Source organism: Triticum dicoccoides, chromosome 2A (assembly GCF_002162155.2).
Source record: "Triticum dicoccoides isolate Atlit2015 ecotype Zavitan chromosome 2A, WEW_v2.0, whole genome shotgun sequence".
NCBI lineage: Eukaryota > Viridiplantae > Streptophyta > Magnoliopsida > Poales > Poaceae > Triticum > Triticum dicoccoides.
The window spans coordinates 675,505,285-675,519,761 of record NC_041382.1 but is presented as its reverse complement, the minus strand read 5'-3'; the positions used below and the strand labels follow the sequence as shown (position 1 = coordinate 675,519,761).

General features: G+C 48.3%; 1 protein-coding gene across 1 annotated transcript; it reads left to right on the top strand.

Moving 5' to 3' along the window:
• Positions 1-1,019: 1,019 nt before the first annotated feature.
• Positions 1,020-2,440, top strand: LOC119356153 (ethylene-responsive transcription factor ERF024-like). Its single transcript, XM_037623070.1, has one exon. It carries the CDS (start codon positions 1,072-1,074, stop codon positions 1,903-1,905), a length of 834 nt encoding a protein of 277 aa, XP_037478967.1. The 5' UTR covers positions 1,020-1,071; the 3' UTR covers positions 1,906-2,440.
• The last annotated feature ends 12,037 nt before the right edge of the window (positions 2,441-14,477 follow it).

Below are 14,477 nucleotides of genomic sequence, written 5' to 3'. Positions count from 1 at the left end.
GCTGATGCTTTGGCCATGTTATTAGATAGTTCCAAAAGAATGTCGACCCATCCTTCTAACGCGTGGGAATAAATCCTATAAAAATCTCAAGGTGCGACAAGTGAAGCATGTGCGGTGCATCATTTGTCACCACCATATTTCATGAGAGTGACCTTTGCAGGGGTACCTCTTAAGTAGTGATTTCGGGTTTCTCGATGTGATGATTTGGGCGGGTTTTTCTTTTTTGCTTCTTGAACCTCTATTTTGTAAGGATTATATTGATTAGAGACGTTTACAGAAAATCATGGTAGAGTTTTGTTCATTAGGATTTCCATAAAAGATCTCAATTAGCTTCCGAGTCTAGATCCCCTCAACCCTACCCTACCGGGATATCACCTTCATGCTATCACCATCCAATCAAGTTTAAGGGGGCTCCGATGAACCCCAATACTAGCCAATCTGACGATGATGCCGGGGAGGAGGAGAACAAGCTTGCCGTAGCAGAATCTACAAGCAAATAGTGCCACAATAAATCCGAATCAGACGTGTTACCTAACTGGCATTGGTTCACATGCCGTTTCAACGGTTAGTAAAAAAATAAAATTGCGAGGGGGTTAGTAATTCCACTCTGTTGAAATATAAACGCAGTTGATTGTAGCATGGTTTAAATACAGTCCAGTGACCTCTCATTTTAATTGACCAATTGACCGCATCCTGCACATGAAAAAAACTTTTCATTCTTGCAGTTGCAGGCAGATATACTTCTCTTTGCAAAAACATTACTGTATGAGATTGCTTTATTTTGTGTAAATAAAGATTATTTAAAGGTGAAACATTTGTTCCTACCAATTCTTCTTTCCTCAATCCTCACTTCACTTTGTTTATTTAATTATTAATAAAAAATCGTGAATAGTACTAACACGTTGAAAAAGAAAGGAAAACAAACGAAACGCTTTACTCAATGGCCCCAGCCAGAGGCGGAAGAAGAAGCCACCCCTATATATACGGCCCAAGGCGCTCTCTACTCCCCCAAGTCCCCACGCTTCTTGTAGTCCACCTAGCTACAGGCCCTCAGATCCCTGCTACCGAGCCATGGAGGCAGACGCGAGCCATGCACCCACCACCTCTTCCTCCTCCGTCTCCTCGTCGACATTGTCCACCTCCTCCTCCTCCTCCTCCCTCGCCACCAGCGCGCTAGAGCTCCCCAAGAGCCCCAAGCCCAAGCACCCCAAGAAGCGCAAGAGAGCCGCCTCCGACCGAGAGCAGGACGCCGCCGCGAACACCAATGGTGTCCGTGGAGACGAGAGCAGCTGCTGCAGCACCGACGAAGACTTCGCCGCCGCGAGCGTCAAGGCGGCCGTGCCCAAGAGCGGCTTCAAGCACCCGTCGTACCGCGGGGTGCGGCGCCGGAGCTGGGGCAAGTGGGTGTCCGAGATCCGCGAGCCGCGCAAGAAGTCGCGCATCTGGCTCGGCACCTTCCCGACCGCCGAGATGGCGGCGCGCGCCCACGACGTGGCCGCGCTCGCCATCAAGGGCCGCTCCGCGCACCTCAACTTCCCGGAGCTCGCGCACGAGCTGCCCCGCCCGGACTCCACGTCGCCCGCGGACATCCAGGCTGCCGCCGCGAAGGCCGCCGCCACCGCCGCCGTGCAGTGCGAGGCCGAGCCCGAGCACGAGCACGAGCCGGAGACGCCGTCGTCCTCCTCCGGCGCCGTCTCGGAGACACCGGAGGCCGCAGCCTGCGCCGAAGCGGCGCCCGCGGACAGCGGCGAGGTCGACAATGCGCTGTTCGACCTGCCCGACCTCCTTCTGGACCTGAGGGACGGGCTCTTCTGGTCGCCGGTCTGGCCGGCGGCGCTGGCCGCCGAGGAGTACGACGGCGGCTGCTGCGTCGGGCTCAGCGAGCCTCTCCTGTGGGCCGAGTAGGAATATATTCTTTTTACCGTTCTGGGCTCATGAATTGCTTTGCTAGTGTACTAGTATAGCAAAAGATTTAGTGGTAGCAGTAGCACTGCTATTGGAAAAAAGTTATCGTCAGCTGTTTGTGAGTCTTCTTCACTCGACCATGAAACATGTGTGCCTTTTTTTTATTGCTATCAACCAAAGAAGCTTTGCCAGACACGATGGACTTCCCCGGAAAAGAAGACGCAGGTTTACTCCACAAGTTTGCAATTGCTTTAGATGATTGCTCAGTTGATGGACACCCCTGCATCTAGCTACACGGTGGGCCGCCGTTTACTGGTAGCTGTTAGAAGTTAATGAGTTGGACGCATTTGCAATTATTTTGTTATTTTGATGGTGATATTCATATGCTGTTGCCCGGTGAGTCGCCGGCCGGTTGCAAGTCGTTTTATGGCCGGTGAAACAGTATCATATACTCCAAGCAAGAAAATCAGACCGGAGCGAACTGTGGACTGTTTCCTTACTGATTTCACAAACGAGTTTGGCAGTGAGGAATGTACTCTTGTGTTAGTAGCGTGTTGTACTGCCTCACTCTAACAGCAGAGGTGCACTTTTAACGAACAAGCTCCCTAATTTCCACAGAGCTCTGACTTTAATTACTCTTGCTGCTCTTACGTCGCCGTTATGGGAGGATCTCTGGAAATACGGAGGGGTAAATCTTTCTTTTATACTAGTACTACTAACAAGGCCAAGATGGTAGTGGTAATTACCTGCGGCTTATTTAAGTAGTCCGTAGGTGAAGTACTGAGCTGTAGTCATATCTTTGCCGGGTTTGGTGCAATACCCACGTTATCCTAGGTTACAATAAAGGGCGCCCAGTCCAGAGGCGGAAAGACACGAAAGCTAGCTCGGAGAAAAAACAAGATAGATGGAAGGATCAAAGAAAGTTCCAACCCTGAGCGCACATCATTCCCTTGTCTCCTAGCAGCGGAGGTTAGGTTAGTTAAAAATTAAAAACGCAAGGCCAATGACTACCAGGTTAGGAGTTAGGTACACAACGCAAGCACGCCAGTTACCGGCTCCCACACGAGTATTCCACCAGCAAGGCAAGTTTTTGACTATTAATTTGCTTGTTCTTTCCTGGTAAGAAGCTTCATGTTTAGTTATTATTACTCCCTCCGTTTCAAATTACTCGTCGTGATTTTAGTTAGTTCAAAGTACCTTCCCCGAATTAGTTAATCAAAAATCATCCCATAAATCAGTACGAAATCAAGGATGGTAAGTACGTACGTACACGTAGCCGAGGCGTGAGTGGCCGCGCGTCGACGGACCGCCTCACATGCCCAACACATGGCCAGGCGATCATGCACTGCGCCGCATATGGTCGCATACACGCCGCGCGCAGCGAGCGACGTGGTACGACGCATGCAAGCGGCGCTAGTGATCCTGGCTGGCTGGCTGATTGCGTCCTTCCTTGATTAACAATAACGAACGCGTACGTACGATCAGCGGCACTATAATCAAGTCGAATCGGGCCGCTGATTCGCGGGGTGCATGCTGACGGGAGGATCCGATGCCGCCGCGGTCGTGTCGCCGTCCGGCCGGGACCGGTCGACGACCGCTCCGGCCGGCCGGCGGTCCGGTCCGGTGGGGGCGGCGGTAGGTAGGGTGGTACCGGGCTGGCTCGCTCGTACGTACGTTGCCCGTTCAATTGCCGGATGGGGATGTCTGCGTGGATTCGGGCTGCCCAATGAGGCACCTAATCGGTTAGTTAGCACTCAACGAAATGTTGGTGCAACCGGCCGATCGATCGACAGAGCCCTGCTCTCACGCCCTTGAGTATGGAACGGGGGTATATACCATATTGTGACTGATTTGATGCCGCTGGATGACACGGTCCAAGGAAGCTACTGTTGTTGTGAGAGTCGTCGGTAAACAGAAGCTAAACAATATAGGAACACACACACGCACGCATGATGACATGAGCAGTCTCAAACTACGGCAAAGAAATAGATGATGGTTTCTCTGAAGATTTCTCCGGCCAATAACAAGAAACAAGAATCGGGACCGAGCAATGCCTTTTTTTCTGACCAACAAAAAGTGAGGAGAATTACCTCTGAGCTGTAGCAAAATAATGGCCGGGCTGAGGGCACGTAAAAGCGATGGCTGCCCTATGAGAAGGGCGATCTATAGACGGCCATAATTGGGCCGGAGTCATTTTCTATTGGATTCAAACAGCCGCGAATAATTGTAACCGGGCACTACCACGCAGCGGAGATGACGATCGCCGATCGTGCCGTTCTTGCATGTGACAGCGATGCCTCGCTCCCATCAAGGTGTTAGTTTCACTCGAAACGCATGAGGCCACTGCTAACCATATTCGCATTATTTTGATGCGTCGATCAGTCGCTGACGATCAGTACAAGCATAGCTTTCGGGCCACTAATTAAGCACCACTGCTCAATTATTCTTGGCCAGCCATTTCCCATGAAAACATGCATGATAGGACTAGTGTAGCTCATGCTGGAAAATGACCGCTAGCTCCTCCCTATGGAAGTTAACAAGCCATGGACGTATTAACCACTCTTTACTTGGCCTGGGGGCTTTGTGGATGACCAGGAGATCATGGACGTGCTAACCACTCTTTACTCCCGCATACGCCAATCAAACTCGTGTGCTTTGGGACTTTGTGACAGTTTCTAGTATATGATCTTTTTCCCCCTCTGATATCACTTGTACAGATCAATATTAATTAGTGAAGGGGCTTTCGTGGACGGACCCGAGCAAAGCATGGTTGGGACTACCACTGCCAACCGAACCTTGGATGCAAGGGATGAGCTTCTGCCAACGCTTCCCGGCTCTGTTTGGCGCCTGCACACGGAAGCGGCTAACGGTGGGTCATGCACTTATCGGCGGTCGGTGGACACGTCATCTCAGGGGAAATCTTATGCCGCAGGCGGTCAGAGAGTTCACTGCCTTGTGGATACTATTACAGGACGTCACGCTAGGCCAGCAATGGGAGACGGTTTCTCGGCGATGGACGGCAAACGGCGTATTCTCCACTCATTCTGCCTATATAGTCCAGTTTGAGGGATTGGTGCGGACGAGCTACAAGCAACTGATCTGGCAGTCGGAGGCACCACTGAAATGCAAAGTGTTCTCTTGGATTGCGGTGCTTGGGAAGATCTTGACAGGGGACAACCTGGCGAGCCGAAACTGGCCTCACAACCCGACTTGTTGCCTTTGCAACGCTCAACAGGAGATGCCCGAGCACCTTCTGGCTTGCTGCCCTTTCACGGTGAGCTTGTGGGGGTGGGAGAATGCAAAAATACAACTTGCCAGTGACCCTTGCCCCGTCACCAGCCTCAGAGAACATTCGGGAGTGGTGGTCGAGATCAAGGCAGCAGGTGCCGGAGATGCACAGGGCAGCATGGAGCTCGCTAGTGCAGCTCACGTGGTGGTCATTATGGAAGGAGCGGAACTCGCGGATTTTTGACCACAAAAACTCGACGGAAGAACAGGTGCTGGATCGAATCAAGAATTATCTCATTGATTGGACGTTGGCAGGCAAGCATAAGGTGGCCCTAATGATTCACAGACCTAGGGAACCAGATTAATATTTCTATTGTTGGTAGGCTAGTAATGGGGTTCGGACTGTAATTGGGTGGCTGGATACTAACTTTGTATCCTGGGTAACTTGCTATACCCCTGTAACACTCTTCTCTAATTTCAATGAAATGCTGCATCATGCAATCTTTTCATAAAACAAAGTAAAGGGATCGATAACTGCACACAGGCGGCGTCCAGATCTAAGATTCTGCTCGGCCTCCTTTTTCTCGGTTACTACCTGGCCATCCGCGGCAAAGCCCACGCGGTAGTCCGCGGATTTTCTAGTGCTTCCGCACCGAGACATGGTAGCAGAGCACATAAATGGCGATGGTTGGTTGGCAGCGGCTATAGGCCAATCGACTGATTTGTATTATGGTCAATCGGTTCATACAAAATAAGAAAATACAACAAAATGAAAGAAAACTATCTGGCCCAAAAATAGGGTCAGTCGAGCCCAACAAGAAAAGAGGTGGATCCAGCATTGTAAAAAAACCTTCTATCTTGTGCCTTCTGCTGAGCCTAAAGCTAAAACGGGCCTGAACCTGCTTAGGAAGAAAACCCACTCCACTGAGAAAACTGGATCTAGCTCATGCACAGATCACTAGGTTGTCTTCCTTCCTCCTCCTTCCCCGATCACCAACACAACCGCCGCCATGGACGCACAAACAAAGCTCGGATTCACCTGTCCTATGAGGTCTCCATAGATCTTCTTCCTCCCATTTCTTCCTTCCTACCACCTTTTTCTCCAATCGCCCAAAGATCTACAACACCAACACAATGGATGAAGCTTCAGATCCTCCCCAAAACACGGATCTATCAAAAGGAAGAAGAAAAACAATTAAGAAGAAACTTGAAGGACAAGATGCTTGTGGTGTAAACGATGATCTCCTCACCCTCTTCATTTTTTCTGTCATGTTATTTTGGTGCCCTGCAAACTTGAGTTACGTCCTGACATTTTGGTGCCGTGCAAACTTCAGCAAACTTGTTGGCCAAAAATGGTGTAACCACTAGACTAAATTCATAAATGCAACCGTATTGTGTTGGCAATATGCCCTAGAGGCAATAATAAAATGGTTATTATTATATTTCCTTGTTCATGATAATTGTCTATTGTTCATGCTATAATTGTATTAACCGGAAACCGTAATACATGTGTGAAAGAACATGTGGTGCCTCCATGTTTGGTTTTGGTAATTGATGACAATCTCTATGGACTAATGGTTGTCTTGAGTTATATTTGAAGGTTTTGTCCATAGGCTTTTCTTGGAGTACATGTGTTGGTTTCAAGGAGAGTTGGTGTCGACCAAGGTGCTATTCAAGGAATTATCCAAAGATTGGTCTTGTGAGAGGTTGATCAAGACTAAGTCAAAGAGTGAATCAAGTAGATCAACCCACAAAGCATAGAAGATGTACCGAGAGGGATCAAGTGATCCCATGGTATGGTAAGCATTGTCTGTTACGCTTTTTGTACTAACCCATGGTCTTCGTGAGAGTTCTGTGTGGGGTTAGGTTGCCGTGTGCAAGTTCAAGTGATGCATCACGAAGAGATCAAGTGGTTGAAGCTTGCCGTCCATTTTGGTGACAATGGACTTGTGAAGATGTGCGGAAGAGTTGCTCACCCATAGTGGAGTATGGGGGAGCAATCTACTAGTCTTCACCAAACCAACGCAATCAAGAAAGGTGGTCCAACTTGAGGGAGTCAAGATCGACATCATCTAGCTCAAGTGGACTATGTGCAAGACAAAGGTTTGCCCTTGATAGGTTTTCTATTTTACCGGTCTCATAGTGGTAGTTGGGAGACCGGGTTATAGGATCGTTTGCCATACTATCAAGGGGGTCTCTCGATGAGTAGCTTGATCGTTTCGTTCGTAGAGAGCTCAAACCATTACATCCTTGCATCATCTTTATTGGTTCTTGTTTGGTTATTCTTTTTGTGAGTTTTGGAGCTTATGGTCATCTTGTTGACAAGCTCGAGTTCATCGAAAACGGAGTTCACTTGCTTCTTCTATGATGTTTTCGATGTTGGAGGTTTTGCCGGTTCTTATCGGTTGGAGGTTTCACTCCTCTTTTTGTTAGGCATACCTCCCCTCGCTGTTTTGATGCTACTCGTCGTCTTGTATCCAACAAGCTTGAGTTTGCTCAATTCGGAGCTCATATGCAGAAGTTATGGCAGTTCTGGTTTTCCGTGGAGTTTACTTGCTTTCGTGGAAGTGGCATAAGGATGGCGCCAACGGTAGTACCGCTGGGCCGGAGCGGCAGTACCGCTTATCGCCACAAGCGGTAGTACCGCTGTCCCACAGCGGTAGTACCGCTGTCCCACAGCGGTAGTACCGTCCATGGCCATAAGCGGTAGTACGCCTCCGGTTCCGCGCTGGTACCGACTCGACTCGAGACGTGGTTTTCTCGTGTCGGGTTCAGCGGCAGTAGGAGCGGCAGTAGGAGCGGTAGTACCGCTCATGTGCGGTAGTACCGCGGCTACCACCACCCCTAGTGCCGCTCAATGGCCCTCCTCTTTGTTCCTTCTCCCTGTGCTCGTGGTAGGCGTTGTGCGCGGTCCCAGCGGTAGTGCCGCTCATTCGGCTCCGCCACGCACTCTGTTTCGCTCCGCTCTCCGTGTTCTACCTCCCGGGCGGTAGTACCGCTCCCCTGAGCGGTAGTACCACTCGTGCGCGGATTGAGCACATAACAGTTGGATTCGGGAGCTCCTATAAAAGGGGGTCTTCTTCCCCATTCAACCTTATTCTTGGAGCTCGTGTTCTTCCCCCATTGTTGACCTTCTTCGAGCTTGCTAACTCTCAATCCCTCCATGGATTCTTGCTAGTTTTTGAGGGAAAAGAGAGAGGAGATCTAGATCCACATTTCCACCAATCACTTTCTCCTCTATGTGAGGGGAACCCCTTGGATCTAGATCATGGAGTTCTTGGTGTTCTCCTTATTGTTCTTCCTCTCATTTTCCTCCCTAGCATTAGTTGCTTCGGTGGGATTTGAGAGAGAAGGACTTGGGCACTCCGTGTGCCCTTGCCATTGCATTTGGTGCATCAGTTTGAGTTCTCCACGGTGATACGTGGAAGTGAAGTTTGAGAAGCTTATTACTCTTGGGTGTTTGGGCACCCTAGAGCTTGTTCCTCTTGGGTGCCTTGGCGCCCTAGACGGTTGGTGTTGTTCGAAGCTCAATCATTATGGTGTAAAGCTCCGGGCAAGCGTCGGGGTCTCCAATTAGGTTGTGGAGATCGCCCCGAGCAATTTGACGGGTACCGGTGACCGCCCCCAAGGGTTGCCAAAGTGTATGGGTTCGGTGACCGCCCCCAAGGGTTGCCATTTGTACGGGTTCGGTGACCGCCCTCAAGGGTCCCTTAGTGGAATCACGGCATCTTGCATTGTGCGAGGGTGTGAGGAGATTACGATGGCCCTAGTGGCTTCTTGGGGAGCATTGTGCCTCCACACCGCTCCAAACGGAGATGAGCATCCGCATGTTGGAAATATGCCCTAGAGGCAATAATAAATTGGTTATTATTATATTTCATTGTTCATGATAACCGTTTATTATCCATGCTAGAATTGTATTGATAGGAAACTGAGATACATGTGTGGATACATAGACAACACCATGTCCCTAGTAAGCCTCTAGTTGACTAGCTCGTTGATCAATAAGATGGTTACGGTTTCCTGACCATGGACATTGGATGTCGTTGATAATGGGATCACATCATTAGGAGAATGATGTGATGGACAAGACCCAATCCTAAGCCTAGCACAAAGATCGTGTAGTTCGTATGCTAAAGCTTTCCTAATGTCAAGTATCATTTCCTTAGACCATGAGATTGTGCAACTCCCGGATACCGTAGGAATGCTTTGGGTGTACCAAACGTCACAATGCAACTGGGTGGATATAAAGGTTCACTACAGGTATCTCCGAAAGTGTCTGTAGGGTTGGCACGAATCGAGACTGGGATTTGTCACTCCGTGTAAACAAAGAGGTATCTCTGGGCCCACTCGGTAGGACATCATCATAATGTGCACAATGTGATCAAGGAGTTGATCACGGGATGATGTGTTACGGAACGAGTAAAGAGACTTGCCGGTAACGAGATTGAACAAGGTATCGGGATACCGACGATCGAATCTCGGGCAAGTATCATACCGCTAGACAAAGGGAATTGTATACGGGATTGATTGAATCCTTGACATCGTGGTTCATCCAATGAGATCATCGTGGAGCATGTGGGAGCCAACATGGGTATCTAGATCCCGCTGTTGGTTATTGACCGGAGAGTTGTCTCGGCCATGTCTGCATGACTCCCGAGCCCGTAGGGTCTACACACTTAAGGTTCGATGACGCTAGGGTTATAGGGAAAGTATGTACGCAGTTACCGAATGTTGTTTGGAGTCGCGGATGAGATCCTGGACGTCACGAGGAGTTCCGGAATGGTCCGGAGGTAAAGATTGATATATAGGAAGTATGGTTTTGGCCACCGAAAGTGTTCCCAGCATCACCGGTAGTGTACCGGGACCACCAGAGGGGTTCGGGGGTCCACCGGAAGGGGCCACGGGCCCCGGAGGCATACATGGGCCAATAGTGGGAAGGGACCAGCCCCTAGGTGGGCTGGGGCGCCTCCCACCAAGGCCCAGGGCGCCTCCAAGAGGGGAAGAGGGCAAACCCTAGGGCAGATGGGCCCTAAGGCCCACCCTAGGTGCGCCTCCCCCTCTCCCCCTTGTGGCCGCCACCCTAGATGGGATCTAGGGCTGCCGCACCCCTTGGGGTGGGAACCCTAGGTGGGGGCGCAGCCCTCCCTCTCCCCCTATATATAGTGGAGGCAAAGGGGCAGCCCAACACACAATTCAATCTCCCTATTGGCACAGCCCTACCCCTCTCCCTCCTCGCCTCTCGTAGTGCTTGGCGAAGCCCTGCTGGAGTCCCGCGCTCCTCCACCACCACCACGCCGTCGTGCTGCTGCTGGACGGAGTCTTCCCCAACCTCTCCTTCTCCCCTTGCTGGATCAAGGCGTGGGAGACGTCACCGGGCTATACGTGTGTTGAACGCGGAGGTGCCGTCCGTTCGGCACTAGGATCATCGATGATTTGGATCATGATGAGTACGACTCCATCAACCCCGTTCACTTGAATGCTTCCGCTTAGCGATCTACAAGGGTATCTAGATGCACTCTCCTTCCCCTCGTTGCTTGATTACTCCATAGATTGATCTTGGCGATGCATAGAAAATTTTGAATTTCTGCTACGTTCCCCAACAGTGGCATCATGAGCTAGGTCTATGCGTAGTTTCTATGCACGAGTAGAACACAAGTTGTTGTGGGCGTCGATTTTGTCAATTTGCTTGCCGTTACTAGTCTTATCTTGATTCGGCGGCATCGTGGGATGAAGCGGCCCGGACCGACCTTACACATACTCTTACGTGAGACTGGTTCCACCGACTGACATGCACTAGTTGCATAAGGTGGCTAGCGGGTGTCTGTCTCTCCCACTTTAGTCGGATCGGATTCGATGAAAAGGGTCCTTATGAAGGGTAAATAGAAATTGGCATATCACGTTGTGGTTTTCGCGTAGGTAAGAAACGTTCTTGCTAGAAACCTATAGCAGCCATGTAAAAACTTGCAACAACAATTAGAGGACGTCTAACTTGTTTTTGCAGCATATGCCTTGTGATGTGATATGGCCAAAAGGATGTGATGAATGATATATGTGATGTATGAGATTGATCATGTTCTTGTAATAGGAATCACGACTTGCATGTCGATGAGTATGACAACCGGCAGGAGCCATAGGAGTTGTATTAATTTATTTATAACCTGTGTGTCAACATAAATGTCATGTAATTACTTTACTTTATTGCTAAAGCGTTAGCCATAGTAGTAGAAGTAATAGATGACGAGACAACTTCAAGAAGACACGATGATGGAGATCATGATGATGGAGATCATGATGTCATGCCGGTGACAACGATGATCATGGAGCCCCGAAGATGGAGATCAAAAGGAGCAAAATGATATTGGCCATATCATGTCACTATTTGATTGCATGTGATGTTTATCATGTTTTACATCTTATTTGCTTAGAACGACGGTAGCTTAAATAAGATGATCCCTCGCAATAATTTCAAGGAAAGTGTTCCCCCTAACTGTGCACCGCTGCGAAGGTTCGTCGTTTCGAAGCACCACGTGATGATCGGGTGTGATAGATTCTAACGTTCGAATACAACGGGTGTAAGCCAGATTTACACACGCAATACACTTAGGTTGACTTGACGAGCCTAGCATGTACAGACATGGCCTCGGAACACAGAAGACCGAAAGGTCGAACATGAGTCGTATAGAAGATACGATCAACATGAGATGTTCACCGTTGATGACTAGTCCGTCTCACGTGATGATCGGACACGGCCTAGTCGATTCAGATCATGTTTCACTTAGATGACTAGAGGGATGTCTATCTGAGTGGGAGTTCATTAAATAATTTGATTAGATGAACTCAATTATCATGAACATAGTCTAATTTGTCTTTGCAAATATGTTGTAGATAAATAGCTCACGTTGTAGCTCCCTGTTTCAATATGTTCCTAGAGAAAGATTAAGTTGAAAGATATTATAAGCAATGATGCGGACTAGGCCTGTAGTCCGAGGAGTGTCCTCACTGCTACACAGAAGGCTTACGTCTTTGATGCACCGCTCAATGTGCAAACCCCTACAACGTCGTCTGTGGATGTTGTGAACACCTGACAGACACATCCTGATGACTACTTGATAGTTTAGTGCATCATACTTTACGGCTTAGAATCGGGATTCCAATGATGTTTTGAACGCCATAGAACATATGAGATGTTCCGAGAGCTGAAATTGGGATTTCAGGCTCATGCCCGTGTTGAGAGGTATGAGACCTCTGACAAGTTCTTTTGCCAACAAGATGGAGGAGAATAGCTCAGCTAGTGAGCATGTGCTCAGAATGTCTGGGTTCTACAATCACTAATCAAGTGGGAGTTAAACTTCCAGATAAGATAGTGATTGATAGAGTTCTCTAGACACTATCACTAAGCTACTAGATATTCGTGATGAACTATGACATGCAAGGGATGGAGTTGATCCCAGAGCTGGTCGCGGTGCTTAAGACCGCAAAAGGTAGAAATCAAGAAGGAGCATCAAGTGTTAATGGTTTAACAAGACCACTGGTTTCAAGAAGGGCAAGGGCTAGAAGGGAAACTTCATGGATGGCAAACCAGTTGCCGCTCCAGTGAAGGAACCCAAGGTTGAACCCAAACCCGAGACTAAGTGCTTCTATTGTAAGGGGAACGGTCACTGGTAGCGGAATTACCCCAAATGCATGGTAGATAAGAAGGCTGGCAACTTCAACAAAGTATATACGTGTTATTAATGTCTACCTCACTAGTACTCCTGGTAGCACCAGGGTATTGGATACCGGTTCAGTTGCTATTATTGGTGACTTGAAGCAAAAGCTACGGACTAAACGGAGACTGGCTAAGGGCGAGGTGACGATGTGTGTTGGAAGTGTTTCCAAAGTTGATGAGATCACCATCGCACACTCCATCTGCCTTCGGGATTAGTATTGAACCTAGATAAATGTTATCAGGTGTCTACGTTGAGCATGGATATGATTAGATCATGTTCATTGCAATACGATTATTCATTTAAGTTAGGGAATAATGGTTATTCTGATTACATGAATAATACCTTTCATGGTCATGCACCCTATGTGAATGGTTCATTGAATCTCGGTCGTGGTAATACACATGTTCACGCCAAAAGATGTAGAGTTAATAATGATAGTACCACTTTCTTGTGGAACTGCCGCTTAGGTCATATTGGCGTAAGATGCATGAAGAAACTCCATGTCGATGGATGTTTGGAGTCACTTGATTTTGAATCACTTGACACATGCGAGCCATGCCTCATGGGCAGGATGACTAAGACCCCGTTTTCAGGTACAATGAAACGGGCAAGTGACTTGTTGGAAATCATACATGCTGATGCGTGTGATCCAATGAGAATTGAAGCATGCGGTGGATATCGCTATTTTCTCATGTTCACTAACGATTTGAGTAGATATAGGTATATTTACTTAATGAAGCACAAGTCTGAAACGTTTGAAAAGTTCAAGCGATTTCAGAGTGAAGTTAAGAATCATCATAACAATAAGATCATGTTCCTATGATCTGATCAAAAGGGGATTTTCTAAGTTATGAGTTTGGCAATCACTTAAGACATTGTGGAATTGTTTCACAGTTGAAGCCATCTGGAACACCACAAGGTAATGGTGTGTTCGGACGTCGTAATCGAACCCTATGAGATATGGTGCGATCTATGATGTCTCTTACCAATCTATTGTTTTCATTTTGAGGTTACGCGTTAAAGACAGCTGCATTCACTTTAGATAGGACACCATCTAAGTCCGTTGAGACAACGTCATATGAACATTGGTTTGGCAAGAAACCAAAGTTGTCGTTTCTTAATGTTTGGGGATGCGATGCTTAGGGCTTCAGCTGGAGAAGCTCGAACCCAAAACGGACAAACACATCTTCATAGGATACCCAAGGGTGACAGTTGGGTATACCTTCTATCTCAGATCCGAGGGCAAATTGTTTGTCGCTAAGAACGGGTCCTTTCTCGAGAAGGAGTTTCTCTCGAAAGAATTGAGTGGGAGGAAGATAGAACTTGATGAGGTTGTCGAACCTTTACTTCAACCAGAGAGTGATGCAACACAGAAAGATGTTTTCTGTGGCACCTACGTCTGTTGAATAGGAAGTTAATGATAGTGATCATGAAGCTTCGGATCAAGTTGCTATCGAACCTCGTAGGTCGACAAGGATATGTACTACTCCTAAGTGGTACGGTAATCCTGTCTTAGATATCATGTTGTTAGACAACAATGAACCTACGAGCTATAGAGAAGCGATGGTGGGCCCGTATTCCGACAAATGGTTAGAAGCCATGAAATCCGAGATAGGATCCATATATCAGAAC